This window comes from Musa acuminata, chromosome BXJ2-4 (assembly GCF_036884655.1).
Source record: "Musa acuminata AAA Group cultivar baxijiao chromosome BXJ2-4, Cavendish_Baxijiao_AAA, whole genome shotgun sequence".
NCBI lineage: Eukaryota > Viridiplantae > Streptophyta > Magnoliopsida > Zingiberales > Musaceae > Musa > Musa acuminata.
The window spans coordinates 32,851,677-32,866,634 of NC_088341.1; the positions used below are offsets into that span (position 1 = coordinate 32,851,677).

General features: G+C 38.4%; 2 protein-coding genes and 1 long non-coding RNA gene across 11 annotated transcripts; 2 read left to right on the forward strand and 1 right to left on the reverse strand.

The window, feature by feature from the left end:
- The first annotated feature begins 5,248 nt into the window (after positions 1-5,248).
- LOC103977033 (NADPH-dependent aldo-keto reductase, chloroplastic) lies at positions 5,249-13,677 on the forward strand. 9 transcript variants are annotated; one of them, XM_065104817.1, is made up of 6 exons: positions 5,250-5,479; positions 5,713-5,767; positions 5,993-6,027; positions 6,125-6,700; positions 8,516-8,782; positions 11,520-13,677. In XM_065104817.1, exons 4-6 carry the CDS (start codon positions 6,134-6,136, stop codon positions 11,766-11,768), a joined length of 1,083 nt encoding a protein of 360 aa, XP_064960889.1. In that variant the 5' UTR covers positions 5,250-5,479; positions 5,713-5,767; positions 5,993-6,027; positions 6,125-6,133; the 3' UTR covers positions 11,769-13,677. The 9 variants fall into 9 exon arrangements, with proteins under 9 accessions (XP_064960890.1, XP_009390724.2, XP_009390739.2 ...); XM_009392432.3 differs by lacking the exon at positions 5,250-5,479 and adding an exon at positions 5,551-5,627; XM_009392441.3 differs by lacking the exon at positions 5,250-5,479 and adding an exon at positions 5,564-5,633.
- Positions 13,011-13,677, forward strand: LOC103977025 (psbQ-like protein 3, chloroplastic). Its single transcript, XM_009392420.3, has 2 exons — positions 13,011-13,475; positions 13,555-13,677. The coding sequence occupies exons 1-2, from the start codon at positions 13,011-13,013 to the stop codon at positions 13,648-13,650; spliced, it is 561 nt and encodes a 186-aa protein (XP_009390695.2). The 3' UTR covers positions 13,651-13,677.
- Positions 13,230-14,422, reverse strand: LOC135610385 (uncharacterized). Its single transcript, XR_010486108.1, has 2 exons — positions 13,910-14,422; positions 13,230-13,803 (listed from the first exon to the last, which is right to left on the reverse strand). It is a non-coding gene; the product is annotated as an uncharacterized LOC135610385 (long non-coding RNA).
- Positions 14,423-14,958: the final 536 nt, after the last annotated feature.

Consider the following 14,958-nt stretch of genomic DNA (forward strand, 5'->3'; position numbering starts at 1 on the left):
CTTCACTGCTGGCTTTATGTTCTGCAGGAGAAGCTCAAAAATTGTAGGAATAATATATTTTGAGTGATTTTCCAGAAACACCTTTTAAAAAAATAGTGGAAGCAATTATATTCTCTTTTAAGAGTATTATACTATAATATCTTTTTATTTAAAAAATATATTTTTGGTACTTAATGTCATGTGATACTTATACTAATTTTTTAATATATACTTGGTATGATTTTTAAATTATAATGTCATTTTTATTTTTGATTGTATCAAAAAATTATTTATATAACATTATGTAAAAAACAATATAATGCTAACTTGTGGCATTATATTGTAATAAAAAATTTGTAGGTGTAATTATTTAAATGTTTGAATGTATTATTAGTTACATTTGGAGGTACAATTAAAGCAGAGGAGATGTATAGGACTCAAATTCCGGACTTATATATTTGATATAATTGTCTTACTTACAACTAATCAAATCCACATAAGGAGGACTTGCAAATAATATGCCCAAGATATTATTCAATGTATCTTATATTGTGGTATATGTTGAAGTTTAGGTACTGCAAAAGACTGTGATTATGATAGCTGATGGTTTGTGGATGATACCATTTCTAGGTCATGTCCTCATCACCATGATGAGCTGCTTAGAAATCTCTATCTCCACACCATGGTATTTGGAGACTGGAAAATAAATATCAGTGCTGCAGCGGACAAACACAATTGGTGCCATGACTGTGCATGCGTCAGGAACATTTATTAGGGTTTTGATTGTCGTCGAGGTTGCTTCGTCCTCGTCCCCGTCTCTGGGATTTGGACGTCGTTGATCTTTCTTCCAGGCGACAGAAATCGTCTGCTGACCAATTGTGTCACTGTGCATGAAGAAATCTCCGCCATTTTACTTGGCTAAGTCTCTGCTTTTCTGCATGCGTACACACTGCTTATCGTCTACTTCGCGGAAAAGATCAGAATGAAGTTAGGGTTGAAAAGAGTTCAGAGCGTGGAGAGAAGAGAAACCTTACGAGTGTTTGACATGTAATGGCTGAATTGGTTCTGCAGTTGACTGAGCTGAAGTGAGGAAGGAGAAACAGGCTTCCATGTGTTTTGGATGAGAATCTGGGAGAGAGAGAGAGAGAGAGAGAGAGACAGAAAGAGAGAAAGTGTTTTGACTTTCCCATTTCAGTTTGGTAAAAGACGAAGTGATTTTGCCTGTTTGTGGTAAGTAAACAAGAAAAAAGAACAGTTTATAAGCCTCAAACACAAGAAATATTAATGGCCGAATAGATTGTTACCATCCATTGCTACAAGTTTTTGTGATCTTGTATACGTTCTTCGCTCGAAAATTAATCGTCTTCAGTTACCATTACAAATTTGCGGCAAAATATCAACAACAACAAAATCCTCTATATATCCTTATGGGATGGAAAACTCCTAAGAAATTTGACTGTGTCCAACTTTGCAGCTGAGAAACACGACGGATAGATGTCAGAAACGTCAATAATTTAGTTCCATGCATTCAAACAGAGAAGGATCTTATTTCCCTTATAAAGAAGAAAGAGCTAAATGACTATTGTGGTGTGGAGGTCCTTCGTTGATCCAAATCCGCATCCATCGTTTTCGCCTTCATGTTCGTTGAGAGAGTTCCTCCAAATCATAAATTCTAGCTCGATTTTTCGTACGGTTTGGGAGGAAAGTTGGGTTTTTGCTTGTTCCTTATGTCTCTTGGTTCGCCTGCAGGAATGCTTTAATCCACAAATTAGTCGTAGTTTCTCTGTTGACTTCAGGGATCGTTGGAGAGGGCATAGAAATGGGTGCACGCTTTAGATTTAGATTGGGCTCCGTCGATCTCTTGCTGGAAATAAATGTGATTTTAACCTAATAACTCTATCCCTTCTTCTTATCAAATTCAACATTACGGAGACACTAGAAAGCTTCTTCCTTTCGGTGTCTTTCTGGCTTTGAAGGCTTTTCAGGATCATGATTTGCTTTGCCTTCATTTCAAAAAGCAGTATGTTCATGATAAGTGAGACGATCCATAAAGAACAAAAGTTAGGGTTCTTCTAGTTCATGATCGATAAGATGATTAGTAAAGAATTCATCAAGCAAGCACTGTACCTTCTGTGCAGCCTCATCGTTTCTCAAGGAGGAAACCTACAGGCAATCGTCGAATCCAATTAATGCACCAGGAAAATAAACGGAATGCAGGGAGAAGAAGGTTGAGTTGCAGACAAGGCTTCTTGCTCAACGATAACTGGAGAATCAACGGAACAAGATATCTCAAGAACAATCTTAGTTCTTCAGGTCTAGATCTCTTTCCACGGACCATTGCACTTGATCGATCAAGATTAAAAATCTTTACCAAGAACAATGGAAGTAAATGCATCGTTAAGAAACCTTTTGCTTGGATCCAGAATCCTCCATCACCAGGACATCACACATACGATCCAAGTTTTGTTGCGCCTCCGTCTTCAGCTTCAGCTCCTCAACTTTACGTGTCACGGGTCAAACGGTGCTCTGCAAGTGCCATGATCAGAATCCGACCGCGAGGAAACACCAGAAAGGGAACCCAGCACCGGGAAGAGAAGGCTGAAGAACATGCACGAACCTTCAGTTTCTTCGTGTCCGCCGCCACCTCAATAATAATAACAACACTAAGAGAAAAAGATTTCCGAAACTTGGAAGCCTTCTCACGTAGATCGTTGGCTTCCCTATGAACATGCACTATCATAGTCACATTTAAGGATCTACAGAACGTCAGTTACTGTAGAGCTAAGATACGAAGGAATAATAGAATTAAGTGTTATGAGAATCTATTCGTTTCTTCTTTGAATCACAATGAACATATTTGTTTCATCTCTAGAAAGATACTTGAAGATGTAAACATCATCTATCTTACTCTTGTTCTTAAATCATTTGGTTTCTGATTTGAAAACAAGATTTATGAATCTGTTCAACATAATTGGATTTGAGCTCGCATTATAAATATAATCTTTACTATGTTTCATCTAATCCTAACATAGATAACACAAGCGACAAGAAAATTTTGTTGGACTTATCTTGATATAAGAACAGGAACGTCACCTGTTGTAGAGCAATATGAACACACCAACTTTAAGAAATTGCGTGCGAAAAATCTCATACAGAAAATGCAGCATGGCGTTCATTAAGTCTTCTTTGACGTGACCTTTTTGACATCTTTATCCATTTAGCCTTGGAATTTATGCTTCTTCTCCTGCGCTTTGATGTGATGTCTTCGAGTGCCATTGAAAATTTTCTGCTGGTGATCTGTCGTATTCGATTGTTACAGTAATCTCGTCTCATCCTGCAAGTCATTCGTTTTTGTTTTGGTATGAAAAAAGAAAACATATATCCGAAGACTTTGACGTCTCTTTGGCACTTATCTTACTATTTAATTAAGAAGGCAACATCAATGCTTTAATCGGTCGCTGCTGCATTGATGGAAATGATGTGTGACTACAACTTTGCATTCTCTCTTACCAATTCACTAAGAAATAGCAATTTAGGCATCTTCAAATTATGAGTACAATTTTATGCTTTGGTTTTCCTGCGTCAACTGTCGCAATCTTTTATGGCGGTTGGTGATGAACTGATGCGCAGTCAACACGATCTGGTCCATGGATCGATGTTAAGAGTCTTTGGTCGGTTGAGCTAGTTGCCGAGATCGATCAATCCCTCAAAACGGGGTGTTGATATCAGAATATTGATTGGTGTCTCTCGGTTCGAGCGTTGGTTGACGGCTCATTGTCGGGATACTGGTTGGCAACTCTTGGTTGAAATACTCATGGCTAGGGGGGGGGTGGCTGCTTTCCTGCAAAGATGGCCCTCGTCGGGTGATTACCGACTTTGATCCATCCGATGAGCAAGTCAATGGTGGGTTGATTTGTTTTTGCCTCCTCCTGAGCTGGATGCAAGCCATGGGCTTTTATACTACTATACGAGAGTCAGTTGTATACGGGTTTGACGTGGTGGCCAATCTTCGGGTGAGATGGTATCTTTATGCGATCATCATCCCTGGACGCGCGGAACGGCACCATATGACATCGTCCCGAGCTTTCCAGGACGGGACGTACCAAGCAACGCCTTGGTACGAATTCTGGCTCGGCGCGTGGGGGTGCTCCTCTTGCTGACTCGACGGTAGCATGGCGTGACATTGATTGTGATATGGCCTGGACCCAAAATATACCTTATCAGCTATGATAACGGAATATGATACTGTTGTATTTCGAAACATATTTATATTTTTAATATGTACTTTAAAATTTTTTTGAATGAATATAATGTTTTGAATGCTCGATAAATAATAGATGAAAATTATATTTTAAATATATATTTACATAATATTATTTGGTAAATTTATATTTCAAAAATTATTAAATATTTTTATGATAAGTTTGTGTTTTAAATATTTTAGTATTTATTCAAAAGTAAATATATATTTTTATTTAAATTAATAAGTACAAAATAAATGTATGTATGTAATCTTATAAAAATTTCATACGACCCAAATATATAATAAACAAAAATATAATCATGTATATATAATAAACTTTAAAAATAAATAAATAAAAAGTTATCTCTGTAGAAAATATAAATCATATTGGTTTCTTACTATAATATAAACCATATTGGTAGAAAATATAAATTATATTGGTTTCTTAAGATGTTATAATTTTAGATAAAGTCACAATATATATTTATATATATATATATATATATATATATATATATATATATATATATATATATATATATATATATATATATATATATATATATATATATATATATATATATATATATATATATATATATATATATATATATATATATATATATATATATAAGATGACCAAGGTATTCTAGGTTATTAGAAAAAATCTTCTAAGGAAATTCTGCAAATGATAAAAATAAAAAAATTCCAGAAATTCACCCAATAATCTAAAAAATGTTTTTTGGCTCCATAATTAATTTTATATGCCTTGTATTTTTTATTTTGTTCTAATATAAACAAGCATCCAATTAAGTACCTTCAGAATTCTCCAGAGTAGCAGCCTCATCTCTCGTGGGACCCGCACGTGTTGCCACGTACCACGTCTCACAGGGAGCCACATCGGATGAGAAAGGCTTTCGGGAGATACATTTTGGTACATCTGCAATCCAGGGATGACAGGGGTACTGACGTTATTTGCTCTTCTACCGGAGTACCGAGGAGTCAAAGGATTCTTCGGCGCTTTCGACAAGGCGACTCTGCCTCCCCTTCCGGCGTTACTTTTTCTCTCTTTTACCCTCCCTCCCGAGGCCACACGCGATCGAGAAGCAGAGGAGCAGCAGCAAAAAGATTAGGCCAAAGGAGGGCGCAGCAGGTCTTTGGATGTTTATCCGCTTCATCTCCACGCGGTAGGTGGAGTCTGTTGCCCGTCGCATTCTTCTCATCGGTTTGGTGAACGACGCGCCAAACGAACAAAAAGTAATCAAAGAAGCAGTCAATCCCTCCCCCTGCTCCCGTCTTTTATTGATCGCGATGTGGTTTGGATACGTGGCTTTGGATTGCCATGTCCAAAATCTTTGTTTTGCTTGGGTCGGGCCTTGCTCTCGGATCCTCTCCTGTTTCCACTGTTCGGGTTCCAATACGTCTCTCTTTCCCCTTTTTATTTGTTTATTTTTACCTTTATTTATTCGTTTATTTTTTGTGCGTTTTAGCTTGTGGGTTGTTCGGACCGGCGGCATCGTCACTTTTAGCGATTTCTTGCGTTAGGTTTGTATCCCTCCTCCTTTCTTTTCCCTTTTTGGCCGATTCTTTCTGCGAGTTTCTCTGTGAAGTGGGTTGTTGACTACGTCCCTTTTGATTTGAGCGTTTTAACGTCATGCTCATGATTCTTGGATTATCTTTTAGCTAATCCTGCATCGATCAGTTTTCGCCTGATTTTTGGTTGCTGAAACGAAAAGAAAAACTAATCTTGCTGCTTTCTTGTGCAATCAGGAGTCTTCTTTCAAAACCGACAGTAGTTTGTCCGGGTAATTTGGCCTAGGATTTGTTTTTTTTCTTGTTTTCTGGTCTATATGCTCTACGAGCAACTAAGATTTTCTGTAAATGTGGGATTTTCTTGAATAGATTGGAGGGATGAAGGGGAAAGGAGCAACAGCTAAAAACTACTTTGTCCTCAATACCGGAGCCAAGATTCCTGCTGTTGGTCTTGCAACATGGCAACACGGAGGTGATCTTTGTGCTGAAGCCGTGGCGACGGCCTTGACGGCCGGGTATCGCCACATCGACTGCACCCATCTATATGGGAATGAGGTTGAGGTTGGGAAGGCGCTAGCCGAGGCTTTTGAAAGCGGAGCCAAGAGGGAAGATTTGTTCTTGACCTCGAAATTGTATTGTGCTACTAATTCACATAAGAGGGTCGAGAATTCCGTGAGAGTTTCCTTGAAGAGCCTTGGCGTCTCCTACTTGGATCTGTATCTTGTGCACTGGCCTGAGTGTTCGGCTCTCGGGGATGCCACTGATCCTTCTTGGAAATCTGCAAGCGAATATAGACAGTTCTCGCAACGATTGAAGCCAACCTGGGAGGCTATGGAAAGTCTTGTGCGGATGGGGCTTGTTCGTGCGATTGGTGTTAGCAATTTCAACATTCAGCAGATCAGCGAATTGCTCCAGTTTGCGAAGATTGTTCCAGCAGTCAATCAGGTCAGGTTGATTAGCTTCATGTTCTATATACTCATTGTTTTTCCTGTATAGTTGTAAAAGGTTATGTTTACAATCTAGTTCTTCCAAAGAGAAAGCTCAAAGCAGCAGGTCTCTTTGAGTTACAACTATCGTAATTGGTCCTCTATGAAGTCAGGTTGCTTTTCACTAACTAAAGCAGTTATTTTCATGAGTAGTTTTGGAAGATGATGTGAAATGTGGTTGTATATTTATTCATGTTTGTCCATGTTATGGCTTAAATCATGATGACTTCTATGATTATATGCCTGATTTGGCTTATCCAAAAGTGAACTTGGGTTTTAGTTTTTTTCTTTATAGTTTATGCTTTACAGAACAAACTTTTCATCAGCTTTCCAAAAAATTGTCATCATGTTCTCATATTTGTGTGTGAAAAACCATCAGTTAGATCAAGTAGAAAAATCTAGCATGTTTTTTGGTGCATGTTATAAGCTTGACTTAGTTTGTATGACAAGTTGTCTATTTGTTAATGTTGTTTCCATTGTGTTATTAGCATAATCCCATTTAGTATTTTCTGATAATGAACTCAACTATTCAATCCATTCTTTTGAGTATGTAGTCATGATTGTCGAAGTTGAAGCATGCCAACGCAAACATAACCTGAATAAATAGCTAAAGTTATAGGTTACTATTGCCTATTAACTCTGTTTTTAGGTCACGACAGCACTTTTAAGGTAATTATGACATGATAGTAATTCTTGTACAACAACAATATAGCTGTAAAGTTACCACTATTTGGGTTCTGCTACATTAATTTGTTGTTGCCATTGAACTCTGTGAAAAGCCTTGGAAGTAATTCTTGTGAAAAGCCTTCAAAAGTTTACTTGAGCCTATTCTAAGGGATTGATGGTATCTATACTTTTTATGGATATTAAGAATGATATGCATCTTTTCTCCTGAACATCTCAAATTGTCATGTGATGGAAGATTATCCATCCTTTCTAGACAAGGATATGAGGTTGAAAGTTTGCTATTAACTGATTCTGGTCAAGGACTCAAATTCACTACAAGTGATGTAAGTGGGGGCTTTCTGAGTCTAAAATATGGGTTACAAATTATGAACTCTGCTGTGTCCCTTTCCCAAAATCCTGTTTCTTATTCTATAACTCCACAATTGGGCCATGTTAATAGCAAGATGAGTGCTTGGAAGCCTGACCCTATATGAGGCCCTTGTGTTGCACCTTTTTCTTTCATTGAGCTTCTTCAAAATTTCATGCTCATGATTTTATCTCAATTATCTCACCTTTTCTTCAGAATGTTAACCATCAACCACATAAATTAAGACAATGCGCCATGGTCTCTTATATATATATATACCTGTATGAAATTAGATATAATAGCTTATCAGTCAATCATCTCAAGATAATGTGTGTCAAATGGTTATAGAATAGCATTTGGACAGTTGAACTGATGAAAATCCAGTGAGTTGTTGAATATGGATGCAGACCTGATCATGAGTGACTTCATTTATATCTAGGATCTATCTATAGGAGGTAGATTATACTTGGAAACCTAAGATGCTCATTTAGTGTCAGATGCAATGATCAACAACAGGGGACGATTAAAGTAGACTTCTAGAGCTTATCCCAAATTATTTGTATGATACATATTGTCATTTTTGTCATCTTGGGTATATGATTTTCCATTCATTCCTGGGTTCTTATGTTGTCAAACGTTGTTAATATGTCTTCTTGACAGATCCATATTTGTGTGCGGTATGAAAGATCTTTTCCTGTTTTTCAGTTTTTCGTATGAAGCTGATTGAATAATGAATTGTAGGTGGAGTTGCATCCATTCTGGAGACAGGATGAACTAGTGAAATTCTGTCAACAGAAAAGAATCCATGTATCTGCTCAAACTCCACTGGGAGTACCCATATCTCGTGGGATGGCAACTGCCAGTCCTGGTCTTTCTGATAGTGGATCTGAGGATGAAGCTGGAACTCCTAGGATAACATTTAGAAGGTCAAGATCAGTGCATGGACCAATGATGAAGCTTTCTGTTGTCGTAGATATTGCAGAACGCCATAACAAGACACCGGAGCAGGTAAGGACTTGCATCTTTCCCAAGTTTGAAACATTTTTCACTCCTCTCAGTTTCTTCTGAGGTATGCACCTCAGAGAAGCTTTTGCCTTATTGGTCTTTTTACCTCTTCTAAGAACAGGGTTTTGTAAAATGTATAAACTTTACTTCAATAATCAATCATATAGTTCTGGTTATAGCTGTTGGCAGTTCTAAAACTTGGGAGTACATGTTGGACAATCATTGTCATTATGAAAATGGTTATGAATAAAATTCTTGATGCTAAGGTAACTAGCAATTCAATTGTTCTAAAATTTGGTTTCTGTTGATGTTCAATTGTGTTTGGTTGGAGTGGCATTGGCAGAGGAATTGCATTATTATGGTCATCATTTGACACTTCTATGAATCTTCTAGAATTGGTACTTTTATTTTGGAAGCATAAGCAATAGACGGGCACATACCATGAATACTCAAGGAAGAATCATATAGATAGTAATGATGTATTAAATAAAAAATAATTTTCTTACTAAGTATGCAACTCTAGCCCCAAAAAGGTTGGCTTGGTTCATCTCCATAATGAATATGTAAAAAGAACTTTGCTGCAAAAGATTGGATCATCTAAGCTAAAGTTAATCCTGTAGTAAGTGATGTGAACACTTATCCATTGAGTAATTATTGGAAATAATAGAAGCTGAATATGCTTTCAACTGACACGTAAGAAAGGAACTAGTGTTGCAGTAGTAGTGAACTTTTGGAGTATAGACAATCGAGATAAATAGACTAATATGGTCCATTTGATATCCAATGGTCCACAGTGACGAGAAACTTTTAAGAAGGTATGTTTAATAACTAATATCCTATGGCAATTTTAGACACAGAGGTGGGATTAAGGCAGAATGCAGAACTCCAACAACATAGACCATCTGGAATACATGCCGGAGGTTGAATAACCTGAGCCAAGGAAATGTTAATTGGTCACGAAAGCGTTTCCACACAAGAAAGAAGCGGCTCTTACCCTATTGTTGCTGGAAACTCTCTGGTCAATCAAGTCTGCTTCTCAGTATCGGAACGGATGAGTTTAAAATCATTCTCTCTTTCTAGAAACAATACTTTTGGTTTAGCCGTAGTGCTTCATTTATGCACTACATGTTCTTTCTTCGTTTTTGCTGAGAAAATGGATTTTTATTAGTATTTTTGGATGAGTGCTAGTAGGGTGTGAAATTCAATTCTTGAGGTTCAGATTATGTGTGGTTTTAGCGGAGGCTGACTACAAAATATCGTAAACCAGGGCAGGATGTGTTCATTTCTTTCCTTGCTGTGCAAAATCTATGAATGATAGATTTCACTGTAATTTGATGTCAAACTGCAGTATGATGGCAATTTATTATTCCTTTGTATTACATGAATTAACTAGTGATATGGATTTCTTGGCAATTTGTGATGTCAAGGATGTTTTTAAAAACATTGAAAGAGTGGTTCGTGGAGTTCTTAATGTAGACAGATTTTATTGCCTCATGATGGTCATCTTAGGTTGTTGATGTTGAGTGACAACTTTTAGGATATATATAGATACATACAAGGATGAACAATATATTTTACGGAGTTGAATATAACACTATAATAGTATGGTTCATCTATTTAAATTAGATATTGGTGACTGGATCATGACCAGGAACTGGAATGACAAATGGAACAGGTTTGGATCAGAATTAGAATGACCAAATCATTGTGTATCGTTCGTAAAGACAGGAACCAGATTCAAGATTGGAATTTAATCTTAGCGTTTGGTTTGTTGCGAAGCAGGAGCATAATCAATGATGATATCCATTTTTTTGCTTGTGAAAGAGGGAGGAGAGGGGAGAAGTAAAAGAAGAGAAGAGAGATGAACTGATAGGGGAAGAGGGAGAAAAGAGGAAGAAAAGATAGAAGACCTTTTAGGGTTTTAACTTCGAACAAATTTAAAAAAAAGAATCAGGCTTACCGCCCTGTTCACAGGGCTTGTCAGGCAATAAGTCCATACCACAAATGTACTGTCCGAAATTGGATGGTCCATGTGACAGTATTGATGAATACTGGTTGGTAAATGCTGGTCCAACTGAAATTGTATTCAATATAAAAAGCATGAAGTCGAGGAGGTTGATGAAAGGATTGGACACATTTTCTTGACCTACAACCAATTTTTGGACTTCTGAGGAGAGATCCCTACTGAAGTGCAGTTAAGGTGATCGAGTTTCCAACATGCCAAATCCTCTGTCCTCAAGGGTTGGAAGATGATGGGAGTTGGCGGATGCAGGAGGAGGAGGAGGGGGAGGGAGGGCAGAGGGATGCTTTTCTTTAGTTTGGTTCTGTTAAGTGTTGCATATCACACTTTATGTCTGTATGATGAGTCAAATAAAATAGATGTTTCTTTTAACTTAAAGAAGGTAAAGTAAGCATAGCAAAAGGGGTTTTGGTGGTCTTTTTTTTTTTTGTTTTACACTGGTTACTATCAGCTTCTTTATTAGCCCTTCAGGTAGATTTGAGTCTCATTTCAGGTCTGTCCCTTGTAAGCTTGCAGTGTGAGATCTGTAGATTTAGTTCAAGAATTTTGCTTTCTCACACTTGTCCATGAATGAGATATAATATACTTGACACTTTGATATGATCGCCACCAAACGGGATCATGCTTGATGTTTTGTGGTGTCATCCTACTTCATTTATTTGGCCTTTGCATGAAGGCTCGACATTTTTGTTGATGGTTTTTCTACTGACTCTATAATAGGTCATTTTGCGATGGGGACTACAGCGAGGAACTAGTTTATTGCCGTGCAGCCTAAATCCTGACAGGATCAGGAAAAACATAGACATTTTCAGTTGGTCGCTGACAGATGAAGAATGGAATAGAATGAACAGGATTGAACCTCAGATATGCCTCTTTGGGAGTGGACCTGTCAACACATCTGAAACAGGGTTTTTTTCAGCTGCTGGTCCTCTTCAGGCTGTGTCTGAGATGGAAGATGACACTGAATAATCCCAAGACTCTCAAGTCTCAGAAGTGTACTGTTGTAAACTCTCATCTGAGAAGGGGATATTTCACGAAATTTTCTGCACATATGTTATGTCTGTCTGCGAATCTGTTCAGAGACCAATATCATCTTGTAATTCTTGTTAATTAGATTTTAGTAGTTATGTCATATTACTATGGATCAAGGTTTTGCTACAATGGAAGTTATCATATGTTTTCCCCTTCCTACAGCTATGTTCATGTAGTGCATTTAAGTTCTTCAAGAAAGAATGGCAACTAGTTTTCGATTGGTGCATGTTGGAGTTCTGATTTCAGCAGTTGCTGAGACCTCTCTTATCTGTTCTGCACTAAACCTTGGCCTTGTTTAGTGGTAGCTGACAAGTTGCAGCTATGTGTTCATAGTGCTGCTCTCCTTGTGGAGTGAGGATTCATCAGAGCATATATGTGGCTTTTGTCTTGTGTACTAAACCTGCAATGGCTTGTATCAAAATGCCACCTGGAGACTCTGCAATATGGAAACTGAATCATTGAGCTTATCTTGGAGTACAGGTAGAATCATGAAAGCAAAACTAGTATAAATTGTTTGGTGAACACCAGAAACAGTAAAATCAAATGGAAACTTTGTAATCCCAAAAGCTGTTTTACATGGCCACACCATCATATCAAAAACTGAAGTGTGCCACCTGATCTCGACGAGTCTTCTATCTAAATGCAGGCTATTTGGTTGAAAATAGTGCCTTGATTCATTTCAATGCATCGTCGCCGTTTGGAAGAATGTGCTTTACAAGTCATCGAGATATACTTCGCATGTTGACTTCTGTCTAGACATTATTAGATTCTAATTAGGTAGCGGCAGACTTAATGCCAATGTGTTTGTTTGCTCTTCTTTGATGACTACGACTTTCTAACCGAAGCAAACATAGCTATCTTTTCTTTTCTTTTTTTTCGTTTGTTTTGTAGACAATTAAGAAGTTTTCTTGTGAATCATATCATCCTTCTTTGATAGAATATTTGTCTCGGTAATTGTTTCATGGAATTTTGAGCTCCCGAATTGATCTTTACATTCGGGGTTTGACTTTTCTTGTGATTAATGTAAATAGGGAAACATTTTCTGGGTTTGACTTTTCCTACGGTAATCTTTCCTTGAGAAAGTGGTAACTCATTGTCGTCCACAAGCGTTAGAAGAACCATCTTATCCACATTAGCAGTGCCGCTCTTCGCAGCCATCCAAAACTTGCACAAAGTGAAATGGCATCGCCGATGTCGCTGAGACACTGCTCCACAAACCCTTCGCTCGGCGTCGTTTGCCGCCTCCATGGCCACTCCAAGCTTGGCCATGCAGCTCCGGGTCTCCCGGAACAGCTACTCATCGGAAGGAGACAAGCAACAGCAGCAGCAGCAGCTGTAGCAGTAGCTCTCCATGCCAAGGAAGCCATCTCCGGTTCGAGCGTCGCTTCCGCCTTGGAGTTCAGATTCACCGCTCCGGAACAGACACCCGAAGAAGCAGACGCGGTGGTGAAGATCCATGCAAGAGATCTGGTGCGGATAAAGGCTTTGATCGATTCGCAGTCATGGAGAGAAGCCCAGATCGCGCTTCGCGAGAGCTCGTCGTATCTGAAGCAGGATCTCTACACGATCATCCAAGCAAAGCCGGGAAGCCAGCGGCCACAGCTGAGGAAGCTCTACTCTCACCTCTTCAACGATGTCTCAAGTGTGAGTCCATTGTCTTCACGCTCTCGGTATGCTCCAGCTTCGCAAATGAAGCTTGAAATCTTTATCGTTTGTGCTGCAGCTGGATTATGCTGCCAGAGACAAAGATGCTCGCCGAGTTCAAGAGTGCTATGATAACATCGTTGCGACACTCAATGAGATTTTTGTTCTGATCTAACAAATGCAGACGTTGATGTTTGTTCTATTGCCTCTCTCTTTCTCTCTCTTTCTCTCTCTCTCTCTCTCTCTCTCTCTCTCTCTCTCTATAACACTGTCTTTGTCAATCTATCTCTATCTATCCAGCGAATTTCCGAGAAAGACCTGATTCACTCTATGAAATTGATGAACCAATTCAATCCCCCATATGAGGATCTATTAAAAGAACAAAAGAAATGAACGTAGAGTTATGTAATCGATGTGTCAAAGCAGAATAATACCTCTACGCATTGGAATCAGCTAAGAGAGCGGCAATCGACAGAGAAGAGGCAATAATCTGAAACACGGGCGACCACAGTGGATCCGCTTGCAGATGGGTGGGCGCGAGAGAAACACGCAGGCGCGGGCAGAGGGACGACCACCGTGGGTACGCCGATAGAGTAACAGCAGTGATGGGTGGCGTTTGCCGTCGACTTGTGGAGAAGATGGTAGACGGCGACACCCTATAGGGGAGGAAGATGGCAGATGGTGAGGAAGAAGCGGGCGCTTATTCAGAGCCGACTTAAATGGGCAACACCCTATAATGGGCCTTTTTATGGTGCCAAATTAGATTTGCAGGTCTTCTCTTGAGCTTGGGCATGGGGCCCAACAAGCACTCTTCTGTTGCTCTTCACATCTCACATCTATGCTCTTCATTCATTTTGACTGACTTCTTGATTCAAATTTGATTTGAATTTTGACTTCCTAACTTATATTCAACTAATTCAAGTGTACTTTGTGTCTCTACTTCTGTTACTTATTGCTACTGTTGAACTCAATTGGGTTATAAATCTGTTCAAAGAACTCAACATCAACTTCATCATTATTTTTATAATATATTATGATAATATTGGAGCTATCTACTTATGTGTCAATCTAGTATTCCATTCACGCATGAAACATATTATCATCCACTTCACGAGATCAAGTTATTAAAATATCAACTGTGTGTTTCTCACATAAATACAGCTGATCAACTAGCAGACTCACTCATAAAGCCTCTCACTCATAAACTATTTTTGTTGCATCAATCCAATATCGACATCCTTATAGGAGCTCAGTCTTACGAGGGATGATAGCAGAAAAGATTTCCGCACGAGAAAATCTCGTTGATCAATTAAGAAAATTTCTCTCTTCTAACATATATATAAATAAGATATTATATTCAACTAATTTAAAAATGCTTTGTCATTATATGATGTAAAGTAATTCACTTGTAACCAAATCATATATTTACTTATAGGCATTTCCTTCGGCCTTTCTTCTCTCGTTATCCCCACAACAGTGAACC